The 15828-nt window shown below is 33.0% G+C and overlaps 1 protein-coding gene across 3 annotated transcripts in view; it reads right to left on the bottom strand.

Moving 5' to 3' along the window:
- Nucleotides 1-15828, bottom strand: part of LOC108912610 (mushroom body large-type Kenyon cell-specific protein 1) — a 248620-nt gene that overhangs the window by 48450 nt on the left and 184342 nt on the right. For all 3 annotated transcript variants that reach the window (XM_018717892.2, XM_018717901.2, XM_018717909.2), the window contains 2 exons: nucleotides 5723-5832; nucleotides 1852-2193 (listed from right to left, as the gene is read on the bottom strand). In XM_018717892.2, the coding sequence (XP_018573408.1) occupies nucleotides 1852-2193; nucleotides 5723-5832 (452 nt within the window). The remainder of the gene's footprint in view (nucleotides 1-1851; nucleotides 2194-5722; nucleotides 5833-15828) is intronic.

The raw sequence follows: 15828 nt of genomic DNA, 5'->3' as shown, positions 1-15828 counted from the left end.
ATTAGAAAAAAGTTGTGTTTTTTATACTTAACAATATTTCGTTTAGAAAGTTTTAAAACTCCTGGTAGTTCCGGAGATATCCGGAAAAACCCGAAATTATGCAAAATCGTTTTATTTTTTACCAGCTTTATTTGAAAACGATTTTAAAATAAATTGAATTTTGCTCTATCTAATAGCATCAACATTTTTGCAATCTGACGTTTCTTCTTCGAGGGATCATCATCAGGTTATTTTTTTTAAATACGTCGCTTCCATTTTTATGACAAAATCTAAAGCCATTTTTAATTCCGAATTAGATATTACTATTGTAAACGCTTAAAAAGTTTTAAGATTGTTTTAGCAGCGACGTATTTAAAAAAATTAACCTGATGATGGCCCCTCGCAGAAGAAACGTCGGATTGCAAAAATGTTGATACTATTGGATAGAGTGAAATTCAATTTATTTTAAAATCGTTTTCAAATAAAGCTGGTAAAAAATAAAACGATCCTGGAACTACCAGGAATTTTAAAACTTTCTAAACGGCATATTGTCAGGTACAAAAAACACAACTTTTTTCTAATTTCAGCTACCCCGTATCTCTTACCGTTTCCTAGATCCTAATGCTAGCCCATCCTTATCTTGGACAGACTGTATACACGTAATATTTTTTCAAAAATCGGCGAAATAATATAAAATAATTTACATCTAGTTCCAAAAGTGGTGTATTGTAAAGAAAATAAAAAAATAGGTATCTGAAAATGTGTTACTGGCTTATTTTGAATACGAGGTTGTGAAAGTGAAATTTCCAACGTTGTGGTTCAATTCATTCTATATTAAAAACTACACGAAATGAAAATACTAATATAAAAAGATTTTCAAAAGGTTGTTCTCGGGCTGGGCTACGTGAGGGCGGTCTACCTGCGCGTGCGACGATGTCGACGCTATAAGACCGGTGACGACCTCAGTCGCGACGAAGAATTTACAGAATCACCACTGAAGACTGACAGTGAAGAACGGCCACATTTGGAAGCATTGTATGCGACTAGCTGTAGAGGCCACTACGAAACGTCTCAGAGGATCACCATTTCCTGAGCCGCTCCTCAAACCCAATAGAACTGAAATGAACATCAGGGCGGACTTAGGGGTTCTACTAGCATGTCGGCCCTCACATAGTCTAGCCCAAGAACAACAAGGACAGGTCAAAGGTTCCTGGCTAAGGCTAAGAAAGTGAAAGGTAATTCTGTAACTGGAATTGAGCAGGTACACAGGTCACGACATAATAATCCCAAAAGCCCCATCGTCCTTAAAACGTCCTTGTAGGTCATTTCAAGGTTAAACCACTTTTTCACAAAAAAAAATGGGTATAAAAGTAATAGAACTTAATATGTATTCAACTAAAACTGTTAGTATGATATTGACAACAATTTTGAAATTTAACACTGTTAGGTTAACAAATAAAGTTCTAGGTCATCTAATTTGTCATTCAAAATCCTACAAATTTTGTTTAAAACATCCAGAGAAAAATGATTTTGACTTCCCAATCATTTGCAAAGATATAGGGAAAAATTATCTGACGTAAAACTTGGCGCTCTATTCATTATTGGCATTAAAAATAGAGTATTCCATTTAACATTTTCAAATTGACCTTAATTTGACCTTGAAGCTTAAGTTCAAAGTCAAAACCAAGGTCATAAGAGTATTGGTTTCTTGATAACCTACTACCTACTTTTATGTTAATCTTTTTTTGATAGGCAATCCTGAAAAGTTACTAGGGGGTTCGGGTCTTTTTGGTACACTCTGTACATAAGTCAGATAAAGTAGTAGATGGGGGGATGTTATTTTAAAAGTAAAAAAATATTTACGACACTTACTTGAATATGTGCTTCGTGTCCAACGTCGGCAGCCTCATGTTCACGCTGTTGCTCATGACGAGCTTCTCTGCCTCGTTGGTGTTGCTGCTGCCGCCCTTGCTGAGGTCCAGGGGTTGCTCCCCTCCGCCCCCCTTGTCCTCGGGCACCGTCTGGAACTGCCTGGCGACGTTGGCCAGGTACCAGTTCTGCGTCAGCATGTTGGGGTTGTAGAAGGGTAGGTGGGACGCGGGGGCGCCGGGACTGCTTGCCCCGGAGAGGGCTGCCACCGCCAGCGCCGCCATGGAGACGTTCTCGATGGTGGTCATGGCCGTGGGTGGGGTCACCGGGTGCTGCACGTTGGGCCTGCGGAAGGAAATATCTTTGGTACGGATTTCTCTTGTTCGGAAGGTCGGGGGGCATAGTAATAAGTTTTAAGTTCTCGTATACAGGGTGTTTCATAATTGTATGTCAATATTGAAGGGTGTTAATCTGTGCGTGATTTTAAGACAAAAAGTTCATATAAACATAGGTCCGTTTTCGCTTTATTCTTGATATACAGGGTGATGAATATCTGTTTGTAAAATTGTTTTTTTTAATAACTCCGAAACTAAATTAGATAGTTTTATAAAACTTAGTATGTGTAAACTAGGTGCAGAGACACGTCTTTTGCATAATAAACGAATTTTCATTTTTAACCAGTGGCGTCCCAATTAACTTCAACCTCATTATTTTGAATGAAAAAAATGATACGCCACTGCATTTTTGAAAAACAAAAATTATTGTATAAATGGTGCTTTATTTTGTAATAAAAAAGATCTCTTGAGTTTTTTTCTTATCTTGCACTGTTTTTTAGTAAAAAAATAAAGAACAACATACTAACCCACATTGAGCCAAACAGAAAGCATGATATAAAGATTACCTAGTAGGCTGTGGTTGTTGATTACTGTTGTGATTTATTAATTTTGACAGTTCAGTTCATTCAACTCAATTTTGATACTTAAAATACCTGTACAGTGTTATTTGATAATGGTTGAGTTTACTAATCAAGAGTTGGCAGACATTCATTACATGTATGGCTTGGCTGATGGCAGAGCGCCAGAGGCTAAACGATTATATCAAGAGCGTTTCCCGAATAGAGTCACACCAGATAGACGAACATTCTCAAACATACATAGAACGTTGGCTGAAACAGGTACTTTTAAGCCAAATAATCAATTAAAAGGTGCCCATCGGACTACTAGAACTCCAGAAGTTGAAGAAGCAGTTTTAAATTCAATTGATGAAAATCCTAATATTAGCACTAGACAAATTGGAAATAACTTGAATATCTCGCACATTCTAGTTTGGAGAATTCTTCACGATTTTCTGTTATACCCGTATCATATTCAACGGGTCCAAGCCTTACTTCCTCGAGATTTTCCTTTGCGAATCAACTTTTGTCAATGGTTTTTGGAGAAAATTGCGCAAAATCCCTTGTTTGACTGTGAAATAATGTTTACAGACGAAGCTAACTTCTCTAGAAACGCTATAAGAAATTTCCATAACAATCATGTTTGGGCCGAAGAAAACCCGCATGCAATTGTGAACTTTAACAATCAAGAACAATTTTCCGTGAATGTTTGGGTTGGAATTGTTGAAAATCACTTAATTGGACCTTTTTTTCTGCCACAAAGGCTAGACGGCCGTACATATCGTCGGTTTCTAGAGGAGGATTTGCCCGTATTACTTGAAGAAGTGCCACTTTTAACTAGAAATAGAATGTGGTTCATGCATGATGGTGCACCAGCTCATTTCCATCGAGAAGCAAGAGAATATTTAAATCGCACATTTCATGACCGATGGGTAGGCCGTGGTGGACCCCAACAATGGCCCCCCAGGTCCCCAGATTTGAATAGTGCGGACTTCTTCTTATGGGGGCATCTGAAAACTCTGGTTTACAACACTCCGGTTAACACTGTAGAAGACCTGAGGAATCGCATAAGAGCTTCCTGTGATGTAATAAGGAACACTGACAACATTTTTCAAAGAGTCCGCACTAATATGAGAAGAAGAGCTGAAGCATGTATCCTTGCAGGTGGAGGGCATTTTCAACAACTGATGTAATTGTTTGTTTTTTTCGTTTCACAAAATTGTTATTTGTTGATCGTCAATCGTAATTATTAATAATATTATACAATAATGTGTATAAGTTATCTAGTAAAAGAATTATTTCCATAAAATGTGTAAAAAGTACTTCATTCCACGTACAGATAATTATTGTTGTTCTTTATTTTTTTACTAAAAAACAGTGCAAGATAAGAAAAAAACTCAAGAGATCTTTTTTATTACAAAATAAAGCACCATTTATACAATAATTTTTGTTTTTCAAAAATGCAGTGGCGTATCATTTTTTTCATTCAAAATAATGAGGTTGAAGTTAATTGGGACGCCACTGGTTAAAAATGAAAATTCGTTTATTATGCAAAAGACGTGTCTCTGCACCTAGTTTACACATACTAAGTTTTATAAAACTATCTAATTTAGTTTCGGAGTTATTAAAAAAAAAAAATTTTACAAACAGATATTCATCACCCTGTATATCAAAAATAAAGCGAAAACGGACCTATGTTTATATGAACTTTTTGTCTTAAAATCACGCACAGATTAACACCCTTCAATATTGATATCCAATTATGAAACACCCTGTATAGGGTGATTCGTAAATTAACAGCACTGTAGGGGTATGTAAGGGATCCTAAAGGTGTATATCGATTGATAAACTTGTCGCGTACAGTTGGTACGTATTTACCTACCAAGGCTGTCACAACTGAGCCGCGGGACATAGGCGCACGCATCATGATAAGCGTAATCAAAAAAATTACGTAGAAAATAAGCAGTAAATTAGTACAATTTGTAACAATGTATTCAAAACTCACCCCAAGGCAACAGTATACTAACGTGAACGTAAAAACCATTCTAAGGCAGCGGCTCGCGCATGGTCGATTGATCCGCTTGGTACGCCATTGAATTGCGGCTCTCTCTGACAGCCATAGTAATTACTTCCAATAATTTGAAAGTTAAATGTTTATATATTTTGCGGAAGCACTATTTGTTCTGAATTTTTATGTCAAGTATTTGATGATAATTAAATAAAATTTTCTTCTTAAATATTTAGTTGGTGATCTAAATCTAAGTAAATTATATAAATTTTGGTTTATTTAATAGTTTATTATTAAAAAAATCACCCTATTTTTACGTAATGAAAATATATTTCTTTAAAAAGCTTGTAAAGTATCTCAACTTAAAACAAAAAAAAACATTAAATATTGTTCTATTATTTACGAAAAAAATAGAGTGGAAGAAATTCTAGCTTTAGCATCTACTATGCATATACTGTAGTATCATCAATTTCATGCTCAATATGAATCATATTGTTAATCTTTCAGCCTTTGCTAAAGCTTATGCAAACACAAGTATCTTCTAATTAATTTAAATATGAAAACCTCCATTCACCTTTTCAAATTATGACTTGCAATATGTTAATTAAAACGTAGTACTATAATTACAGTTTATAAAGTATCGATCTTGGTTTTACTCATTTACATTTAAGTAATGCATCAATAATAAAATGTCTTAACTTGTACTTATTAGGGAAGATTTAGGTCTTTCTTCCAGTTGCAATGTCTTTAAATTTGTCGAAAAAAATACAGCCATAGTTGCAACCGTCCAAAACAACAATTACATTTTGGACCAACGAGAATTATGAGATTTTTTTGAAATCCAAACCCCTTTCGTCCTAACGGAACCGCCCCTGGTTCACGTATTCCTTACTCTTTCATAAAACGGGATTGCCAAGGTTAGAAAACTCTGTTTGTCCTAGACAAACCGATATTCCCTCTTGGAAAGTGCTTACCTGTGATGGTGATTGTTGTTTAGCAACCCCCTCGAGGTAGGTGTCAAAGAAGCGGGCACCTCGCTGTCACTGTGACTGTCCGAGGTGTCCGAGTCCGAAGGTCGGGGACTCTGAAAACAAAACGAACAAGTTAAATACAAGAGATTTGCTGCACATTTTTGAAAGAAATCATCTGTGTAGGTAACAATAAACAGCTTTACATGAGGGCTATCGAATAGTGATATGTCACCCCCTCCTCCGCACAAATCTAACTTCTGGGTTAATACCTGCAATTAGAATGAGAGGTAGAGTAACAGGGAGTAACTTCAGAAGGGGGTGGGATCTACGTCTTCCCCTGAATACTGAATTTATTTTTTTTTTTAATTAAATAAATAGTCGAGTTATAATTCATAACAATATGTTTTTATTCTATCCTTTTGTAATTCAGCCAAGTCATTAGCTAGGTCACTGTTATACAGGCCAAAGCAACATACAACAGCAACTACATTGGTCCGCAAATGATACGCACGAAATGAAAACTGTTACACGTTGTGAAATACATATTCACCTTCAAACAACAAATAAGAGTAAAGTAATAAGGATGACATGCTGCTTCAATGAATTTAACAACAATTTCTCCAAGTTTTATATCACACTAGTACGATTCGTTCATATTTTCGTCGTTTTAAAAACAGTTACCTCAGAAAACATAGTCCTTCCAATAAGAATCGAATAGAATGTTTAACCATGGACAGCATAGTCAATAGTGAGCTAAAATAGCAAAAAACACAAATTCACGTAGAAATAACACACCGAACACATTCTCTAAATGTTGTAGCTTAAGTTGTGAGCCTTCCATTTTTTTTTATAAACCGCAAATTTATAACGCTATCTTGAAAATATATAACTTATCGCCGGAGGGAAGTACGCTGAAGAGGGAAAGTGCCTGTTTCCTATACGGGTTTTCCCGGTGAACCGGAAATAATTTTGGTTGCTGTTGAATATTAATACACCTACAATCGACAAACAAATGTTAAATAAATAAGCTCTTTTATAACGTTAATTGTTAATTAACTATTGGACATATCGGACTGGCATTTTAGAGACCATTAAAGAAAGGATTAAACTTTTATTTTCAGAAAGTTTTACATTGATAGTTCTTGTAATAAACGCGCTAGCAGCAGTAAAAGTTAACGTTAATGAACGGCCTGCACGCGTTAGGAGCGCCGAGCCCGCGCATGCGCGTGGACGTCGCTCTCGGTCGCGCGCGAGATATTTGACTTGAACGTTTCAAATTCGGTTCAAAGAACTAAAAAATATAAACAAAACAAACAGTACAAACCATAAAAGAGCAAGATATGATATAAACGTCAACATCAATATATTAAAATAGTATAAATAACAAAAGGAAAACAACAAAAGAAAGACGAAATAAAAAAGAAAAAAAATACTTATGTACCTATTGAAAATATTTTTTTATTCCAATCGTATTACAAGAAATAATGTCGAAATTCTCCATAACATTAAAACTATTTAGCATTTGTTATAAGGGCGACTTTAATAGCATATTTGTGTGGACAAAAGGTAACATAAAGTACTATTCCTGCACTTAAATTGACATTAATCTCATAATGAATGATTTTATATAGAAATATAACAGTTGAAACAGTGCACATAGTGCATTTGTTGGCAAGACTTTGTAGGTTGTAGAATAATTTCTATGGAAAACCTCTCGTAGAATAAGATAAACCCCATCTAGCAAAAAATAACAGAAGTATGTGTCCTAAATAGAGGTAAATTGATTTTTGCACTCACTTGAGTTGGTCGTTGGGCGCTAAATAACCACCGAGTCAAAAATGTCAGTCAATACATAATTAATTGTTATAGCTACTTTTTTTGGTGTGAAAAGAGATGACATTGCACTTGCTAATATTAAGAGGTAACTTGTTTTTGCCGCACTTGTTATTAAGTTAGGAAATATTGCTTTGAAGATTTCCACAGTCCAAAAAAGAGTTAATGCGATAAAATATTGATACAAATAACGAATATAAGAGGTCCAGGTATGGACCCTTGAGGAACTCCTGATGTTTGGAGGAAAGTAATAGATTTAAAACCAAGGGACTTTACATATTGGGATCGATTACATAGGTGTAAAGTAAATAATTTAACTGGACTCGTGTAGAGATCTACGTTGTTGAGTTTTTCTAAAAGTATAGACTGGTTGAGACAATTATTTGATATGTGTTGCATGAAACAGAGGGTATGTTAGAATTGTTAGACATGTGAAAAACTGAACTACAAATTACAATTTTGACACCCGCAACATTAGATGAGTATTATATGGTTACTTTATCATTCTGGATACAGCAATAGTTATTTTGGTTATGTCAGTTTTATATGAATTTAACACATATTGAAAATACTTTGATGTTGTGAATATAAGGCAATTGTGTTAAGTTAGGTCAGTAAAGTTATATTCTAAAATATAGTAACGCAGTAATAGGAGTTGCGATAATTATTATACTTAAGGGTATACTGAACAAAATGAAGCATTGGTTTGAGTATATAACTGAGAATAGGATACCGCTTCTGCGTGTGGTTCTAAGTCATGAAAATAATGGTCTAGTTCCTTTTTTTAAATTTATTTTCGAATATTTATTATTGAAGATAAATAAAGCTCTAAAATGCTTAATAGGCTCTTATTAACAGAAAATCATATCATATTAAATATGTTATAGAAATTTGTATCATTATTTCCAAGAATGCAATTACCGCTTAATTTTTTTATCATAGTTTATACACCTTGTATAAAAGATAGAAAAAAGTTAAAGACAGATGGAAATGTTAATGCTAATGAAAAGTTTTCCCTTCTTTTGTTTTTATGCTTTTTTCATTTGAACCATGGGAATGCCCAAGTACCTTAAACCTATCTGATAACAATTCAAACAAACAGTTGGTCTAAGATCCGGATTTTGAGGTAAGCGGGATGCAAACTGCAGCGGATGTAAGACCGGAAGGTTTTAAGGCTCCAGCAGAGTCAATATTGATTGTAAGGGTTATGTGGTCGAGGGTCGCTCTAAGTCTACGTTACTGCTAGGTGGAAATACCAGAATTTTTAATGGATAATAATTATTTGATAAAATGAATGCTATAGCAGACCAAATGTATAGTAAAAATTATATTCCTCTTTTAGAATGAATAAAATAAAGAAATGACTCATTTTACGGATCTTTCTATTTTTAAATTGTAAAATAATCATTTAAGAATTCAGCAAATTGAATAGGTCCTAGAATTGATCCCTGTGGAGTACTAGATGGTACTTAACCATAAGATGTAAGTTTGGAAAATCATTTAATATTATACATAAGCGAATAATAAAAAAGTGAAATGGATATAAAAAAAAATTTAAAAAAGTACTCAAATATGTCCGCATTTACTTAAAGGGGGTAATTGAACAGTAATGTATTCTATCTATCTCTTGTTTAGGGGCTTGCAGAAAATAAATAAAATGTTGGAAAGTAAACAAACACTTTGGAAAAGAGATAAAATATTTATTTTAATATGAAAACGATGATTTCCTTTATTATTTATTTATCGTAACGAAACAATAATTTAAAAAATTATAATTGAAGTCATTTAATTATTCACAATGAGACTATTACACAATTATTATTTTATTAAAATACTACGACATTAAGTAATACATTTTTGATGCATAGAGACTAAAAGTAATTGCTCTTATATTCTACTCTACTCTATTATAACAATGATATAGGATTATAACAATGACATAGGAAATATAGCTTCCATAACACATTTTACATGCAAGTTAAATAAAGCATGTTATCTAGAGATATAAATATTTATTTAATAAAAAATGTAAATTTACACAGATTTTGGATTCTTTACAGATTATATTTTTTACGATTCAGTCAAAGATTAAATGAAAACGCTCATATAATTCAGTGGGAATCTATCAAAATTTTAGAGTAGGGAAATATCATCTTTAAAAGAAAATTAAATCTGTTTCAAAAAGTCCATATTTGGGTGAATCGTATATCTACGGAGATCTTTGGCTTTTTGGCTTTCAAATATCAGTAGAAATGAACATTTTTCTGTGCGCATAAAAAAAAACGTGGGCTTAACTTTTGGCGGCACAATATGTTAAAAAAATTCGAAAAATGTCATATTTTTCTTCCTATTTAATTATGTATTTTTTCAAGAGTTGATTTTAGGCGAAAATGGAAGAGGAAAAAAATACATTTTTTACAAAATATGACTAGTTATATACAAATCGAATGAATCATGATTATTGTTGTAAAAATCGAAAAAATCGTCAAAAATGGGGTTAAAAAACATTACTTTTTAGGGAATTTTTTTCTTTCCAATAACTTTTAAAACCTGCTTTAAAAAATTTGATTCGATTGAATTCGATAACAAAGTTATTCTAATTGTTTATAAGTACAAAAATTCGACCAATATTTAAACAAGCGCCAAATATCTCCTAATTAACGGATTCGAATTTTTCAAAAATCGTTTGAAAGCTTGAGAGCCCTTCTATAAGTGATTAAATTTTCTAAGGGCCTTGGCCCTTTGCGAATTTTTTTTTCAAAATTAGATTGCAAAATTATTATGCAAATTCTATAGAACCGATTTTGATGAAATTTGGTGTGATGATTCTACATAACATTAAGTTTTCTTGAACCAAGTATGAAGGTCATATACCCAATTTAAAGACCCAAAAAAGTTATGTTTTTTAACCCCATTTTTGGCGATTTTTTCGATTTTTACAATAATAATCATGATTCATTCAGTTTGTAACTAGTCATATTTTGTAAAAAAATTAATTACAAACATTTTCTTCCTCTTCCATTTTCGCCTAAAATCAACTCTTGAAAATATATGACATTTCTCGAATTTCTTACCATATTGTGCCGCCAAAAGTTAAATCCACGTTTTTTTATGGGCATAGAAAAATGTTCATTTCTAGTGATATTTGAGTCAAAAAGCCAAAAATATCCGTGGATATACGATTCACCCAAACCAAAACAGATACCGCCTATATAGTATAACGTCAATATAAGTTTTGATAATGAGAAAAGATCAATTTTTCAAAAAGAAAATCATGACTGAAGTGATATAATGACGTGTATATTAATTTTATTGAAAAAGCAACGTCAAAATGAGTTTTGATAATGAGAAAAGATCAATTTTTCGAAAAGTGAATCATGAGTGAAGTGATATAATGACGTGTATTTTAATTTATCCATTTTTTTCACCGTGAGATTCAGTGGCGGCCATTGATTTTTCTTACTGGGTGTGCTACACGATAGGTTTTAACATGCCAGCATATTTCCTGGTAATATAAATGATAAAAGTAAAAAAACCGGCATATTAGGTAGAATAAAAATAAATAAATTTTCCTTATATCATTTTCTTATACTTTTATTCAAAACATTTTTAATGTTTTGTCAAGTTCTGACGTAACATTTATAAATTTATGAAGAAAAAGATGTTTTTTTGTCATCCCTTTCTCCTTTATGCTTTTAACTGTTTATCCAATAATCGGAATCAAATTGACACTTGAAAAGTGATAGTTTCTTTGTATTTGTTTATCTTCCATAGAGATATAAGATATACAGGGTGATTCAGTCATAATGTCATTAATTTTAAGAGCAGATAGAGAAAAATGAGTATAATACGATGGCGTGATTAAAAAAAAATTTAAATGCATATTTAAGCTGAAAAAAAATATTTTCAAATCATTATTTAACCCCCTTTTCAGGCTGTTACTGACCGGCTGACGTCACAATATTATGCACGGCTACGATATGAACCTATGAACAACGCGCCCTAGATGCAACGTTGCCATATTTATATATTTTCGCTCATATAAAGACAATAAATAAACGGTTTTGCTCACGTCAGCCAATAATAATTTAAAATGCTATAAATTATTTTTTATTTATGCAATCAACATATTAAATTGTTATTGTTGCCCAGCAAGAACCTCGAGGTCTGAGCATGCCTTGCCAAAAATCAGTTTTTATTAGCATCATAATTTTAATATTTTAACAACATTTGCTGTAAGCCCGAAGGGGAAGGTTTTCAAACAATTCTACTAAAAATTAGTAACGCGGCCCATTCAGATGTTCAGGTAGAAAATGCGGCCCAATTAAACGATCGCCATTGACATTGACACCGAATCTCCTCTGAAAGCTATACCACCGACGAGTAGTGTGCGGGTAGTAGTGTGTTTCATCTGACCAAATGTGACTATTATGGCTGCAAAGAAATTAGCTGTTTCACTTTAAATAAGATTTAATATTGAAGTTACAAAACCCCAAAAGTTCAAATAATTTAAATTTCATTTCATAACCATTTCAATTTCGTTACAGAAATAATGTCATAAAAAACCAACACTCACTAGATAAATTATAAAGAGAGGATAAATTGTATGCAGTATTTAAATATTGACTGCAATTAGAAGAGAGACTTGTATATTCCATAAAAAAACAATGGGACGGAGACAAATAAACAACTCGGTACGTCGTGTTTCCGACCTAGGGTAACCTGTGGTTCAGTAACCTTTTAACCCAGTTTTAATTTGCACACGTGCACCATATAGTCCAGGAGCCCGATGTGCAAACAACTTATTCTTAAATATTTGACCTCTTGAATCCAAAGAAACTTGGTCGCAAAGCCTGAAAGTGGTCAGTTTAATTGTTATCAACAAATTAAATGTTTAAATGGCTGTAAAAAGTTTATTTTTATAGCTAGTACAATTTATTCGCTAATAGTTACGTTTTCTCATAACAAATATGTATTTTTTTGGAAATTAAAAAAAATTAACTTTAACCAAAGTTATTGCAAATTTAGTGCAAATTTCTTACATTTTCCGTCTCCGTGCGCACTAATTTTACCATATCTGGTTCTAAGTTCCATTTATTTATTAATTTATTTAATAATTAATGGCATCTTAGAAAGTTGTGAAATTTCAACGAAAATGCCGGTTTTAATTGTTTATAAGGTTTTTTTTATTATTCAACTTCGACGAAAAGCCAAAAAAGTTACCGGATATTGTTCTTTGCATTCTAACAATCAAGCAAGGCATGAAATCATTGTTAGGATGCGAGGAACAATAACCGGTAACTTTTTTGGCTTTTCATAAAAATTGAATAACAAAAAAAGTTTTATAAACCAATAAAGCCAACATTTTCGTTGAAATTCCACAACTTTCTAAGCTGCCATTAATTTTTAAATAAATTAATTAATCAATGGAACTTACCTATCTTGTAAAATAAAGTTTAAGTTTTAAAATGAGATGTGCGTCTCAATCCGTCCAATTGAACCAGAGATATGGTAAAATTGGTGCGCGCAGAGACGGAAAATGTAATATATTTGCACTAAATTTGCAATAACTTTGGTTAAAGTTAATCTTTTTTTAATTTTCAAAAAAATATATGTTTGTTGTGAGAAAACGTAATAATTAACAGATAAAAAATTGTACTAGCTATAAAAATAAACTTTTTACAGCCATTTAAACATTCAATTTGTTAACAACAATTAAACTGACCACTTTCAGGCTTTGCCACCAAGTTTTTTGGTTTCGAGAAGTCAAAATACTTAAAAATAAGTTATTTGCAGCCGTGGAATTCTGTTTGGCTACGGAAACCTATCTGGCCCCTAGCCCCTAGACTAATACGAGTGTAGTAGCAAAAAGTTGTCGGTCTTTTATCAAAGGAAAATCGTATCAACAAATTTAATTTAAAATCTAAAATACCGGCTGTTTTCGTAGTAGCTGTAGTCGCCCAGGTGCATCGAGTGTACGAAGTGGTCGGTTATATGTCAAATACTAACCTGGCGAGCTTGAACCTGAACTTGGCAACGCTGTTCCTTTAGCCGACAACTGTTCGTGACATTACGTTACAAAATTTTCCGAGCATCCGGGCATCGGCAGGGCAGCCCTCGTAGCGGGAGTTATGGGTTGATTTCCTTCATTTTTAAAAGTCGAGTAAAAAATTTTTTTTTCCGATTTTCTGTCTTTTTTAAGCTTTCCGAATACGTGGTTAAAATTAATGACATTATGACTGAATCACCCTGTATAATATTTATTCTATTATTACTTGCTTCGTCGTAAGATATCTTATATCTCTTTGCTCTATGGATAAACATGAAAAGAAAACTGTCATGTTTAGCTTTTAATTTGGAACTAAAGTTTTGATAACGGAAATAGAGTTTTCCGAAACGTAAGCTTTGTAATGTGTTTTAGAAATTTTTGTGTTGTGATGAATTATCTCCTTTTCCACTGTGCTATATTTCTGGTTAGACAAAATTGAATTTATAAAATCAACCCTTTTACTGACCATTTTGGTGTAAAGGGTTATTTATTAATATTTTTCTTTCACTTTGAGGGATACCCAATTAACTAAAAAAGCATCAAAATAGCGGGCAAAAATAATTTAAAAAATTGAAATGTAATGTCTTGTTCTACGGCACATCTCATCCGAATGTTTTGGATTAAATCTTCATATTTTGGATCAAGGATGATCCAGTGGGCGTAAGTCCATTTATTAATGGAACACCTTGTATAGTTACACCATACTATACAGTATATGTAACTTTAAACGCGCTATGTTGCATTTAAGTACGAGTAGGTAAATATTTTTCGAGGAGATCATCAAATCCCGTAACTGATCCTTAAGAAGTCATTATCAGCGCGATAATTTGACGTGGAGGATATTAATTTCGAACAAACGGGATACCGGCTTATTACTATGCGAGGAAGGATCACGATTCGGCGCTTAATGAAACGCTTCACAGGCTGTAACTAGGAAATGATGGACTACTGCACTACGCCAGTCGAATCAAACGACGCCCACGCCGCTAAACTGAAATAATAAACGAAATCAGTGTGATTTTGCTTTTGTAAATTGAGATTTATTGGTCAGAGAAGAACGTGTCATAATATTCTACTGCTTGTAGATCGGTTTCGGGATTATTAGCCCTCTTCGTCAACAAACCAACACAAATCTCGTGCGTTTGTTTACACTTACAGGCTTAAGGCTTTCAACAAAATACATCCTTTAATTTCACCACAAAAACTTAATTGACGAATTGCCGACCTTTTTTAGTTCCTACTTTCATAATAGGCTGCAATACGTTACGTTTAATGGTTTAAAATCGAAAGTATGAAGTTACATAGGGAGTTCCTCAGGGTTCCAACTTGGGGACGCTACTATTTCTCCTATTCATTTATGACCTTGAAAAGCTTTTGTATGCTGTTGACTACTCACTAAACCTGTAGTTTGGCCTATTAACAATAAAGTTAACCTAAATGCGAATAAATACAAAACTATCACTTGATACTCCTGTACGATGACTATATCAATTCGCAAACACCAAGTTGACACTGTTCTACTGAATATTCTATATTTTTAAAATTTAAATTTTTCACAGCATATTGATTATATTGTCAAGGAAGCTACGAAGCATTTGGAATTTATAATTAGAAATAGTACATCATTCAAAAATCCTAGTACATACTTTAAAGATATTATATTATACTTTCGGTAGAGATCCATATCAAGCCTGTTACTAGTAACATTGAATCTATTTGGAAAAAGTATCTCATGGGATTTATCCGGCACGAGGTCTTGACAACAACATATTAACAACTGGGATTAATTCTGTCTTTAGAAGATAGGAGATTTATATTCTCCGACAGATTTCTTTACGACCTTTTGCCTATTTGGTCAACTATCCTTATATTCTCTCTCGGCTAAATTTATTAATACCGTGCCCGTCGATCAGCTCCCATGCAGTATATTGTTGCCAATCTGCTAGAACTAAAATCCCCTATATATGTGTAAATTTTCTTGTAGTTTTAGAAAATCTTGCACAGAATTAATGGGACAGTATATTTTTACGCAAAGAATGCTAATTGTATCAATAATATCATTAATGGAAAATGACAAAAAATAAGGGCCCTAAGATGGAGCCTTGAGGTAGGAGTATTTAAAACCGCGATATTCAAAATACTGACTTACATATGAAATATGACCAAAAAATCGAAAATAATGTTTGAAAAATCTGTTCGTACACAAGTAAAAAGTGGTTAAACCTAT

The sequence above is a fragment of the Anoplophora glabripennis genome, unplaced genomic scaffold (genome assembly GCF_000390285.2).
Source record: "Anoplophora glabripennis isolate ALB-LARVAE unplaced genomic scaffold, Agla_2.0 scaffold35, whole genome shotgun sequence".
NCBI lineage: Eukaryota > Metazoa > Arthropoda > Insecta > Coleoptera > Cerambycidae > Anoplophora > Anoplophora glabripennis.
This window is presented reverse-complemented; position numbering and strand designations above follow the sequence as displayed.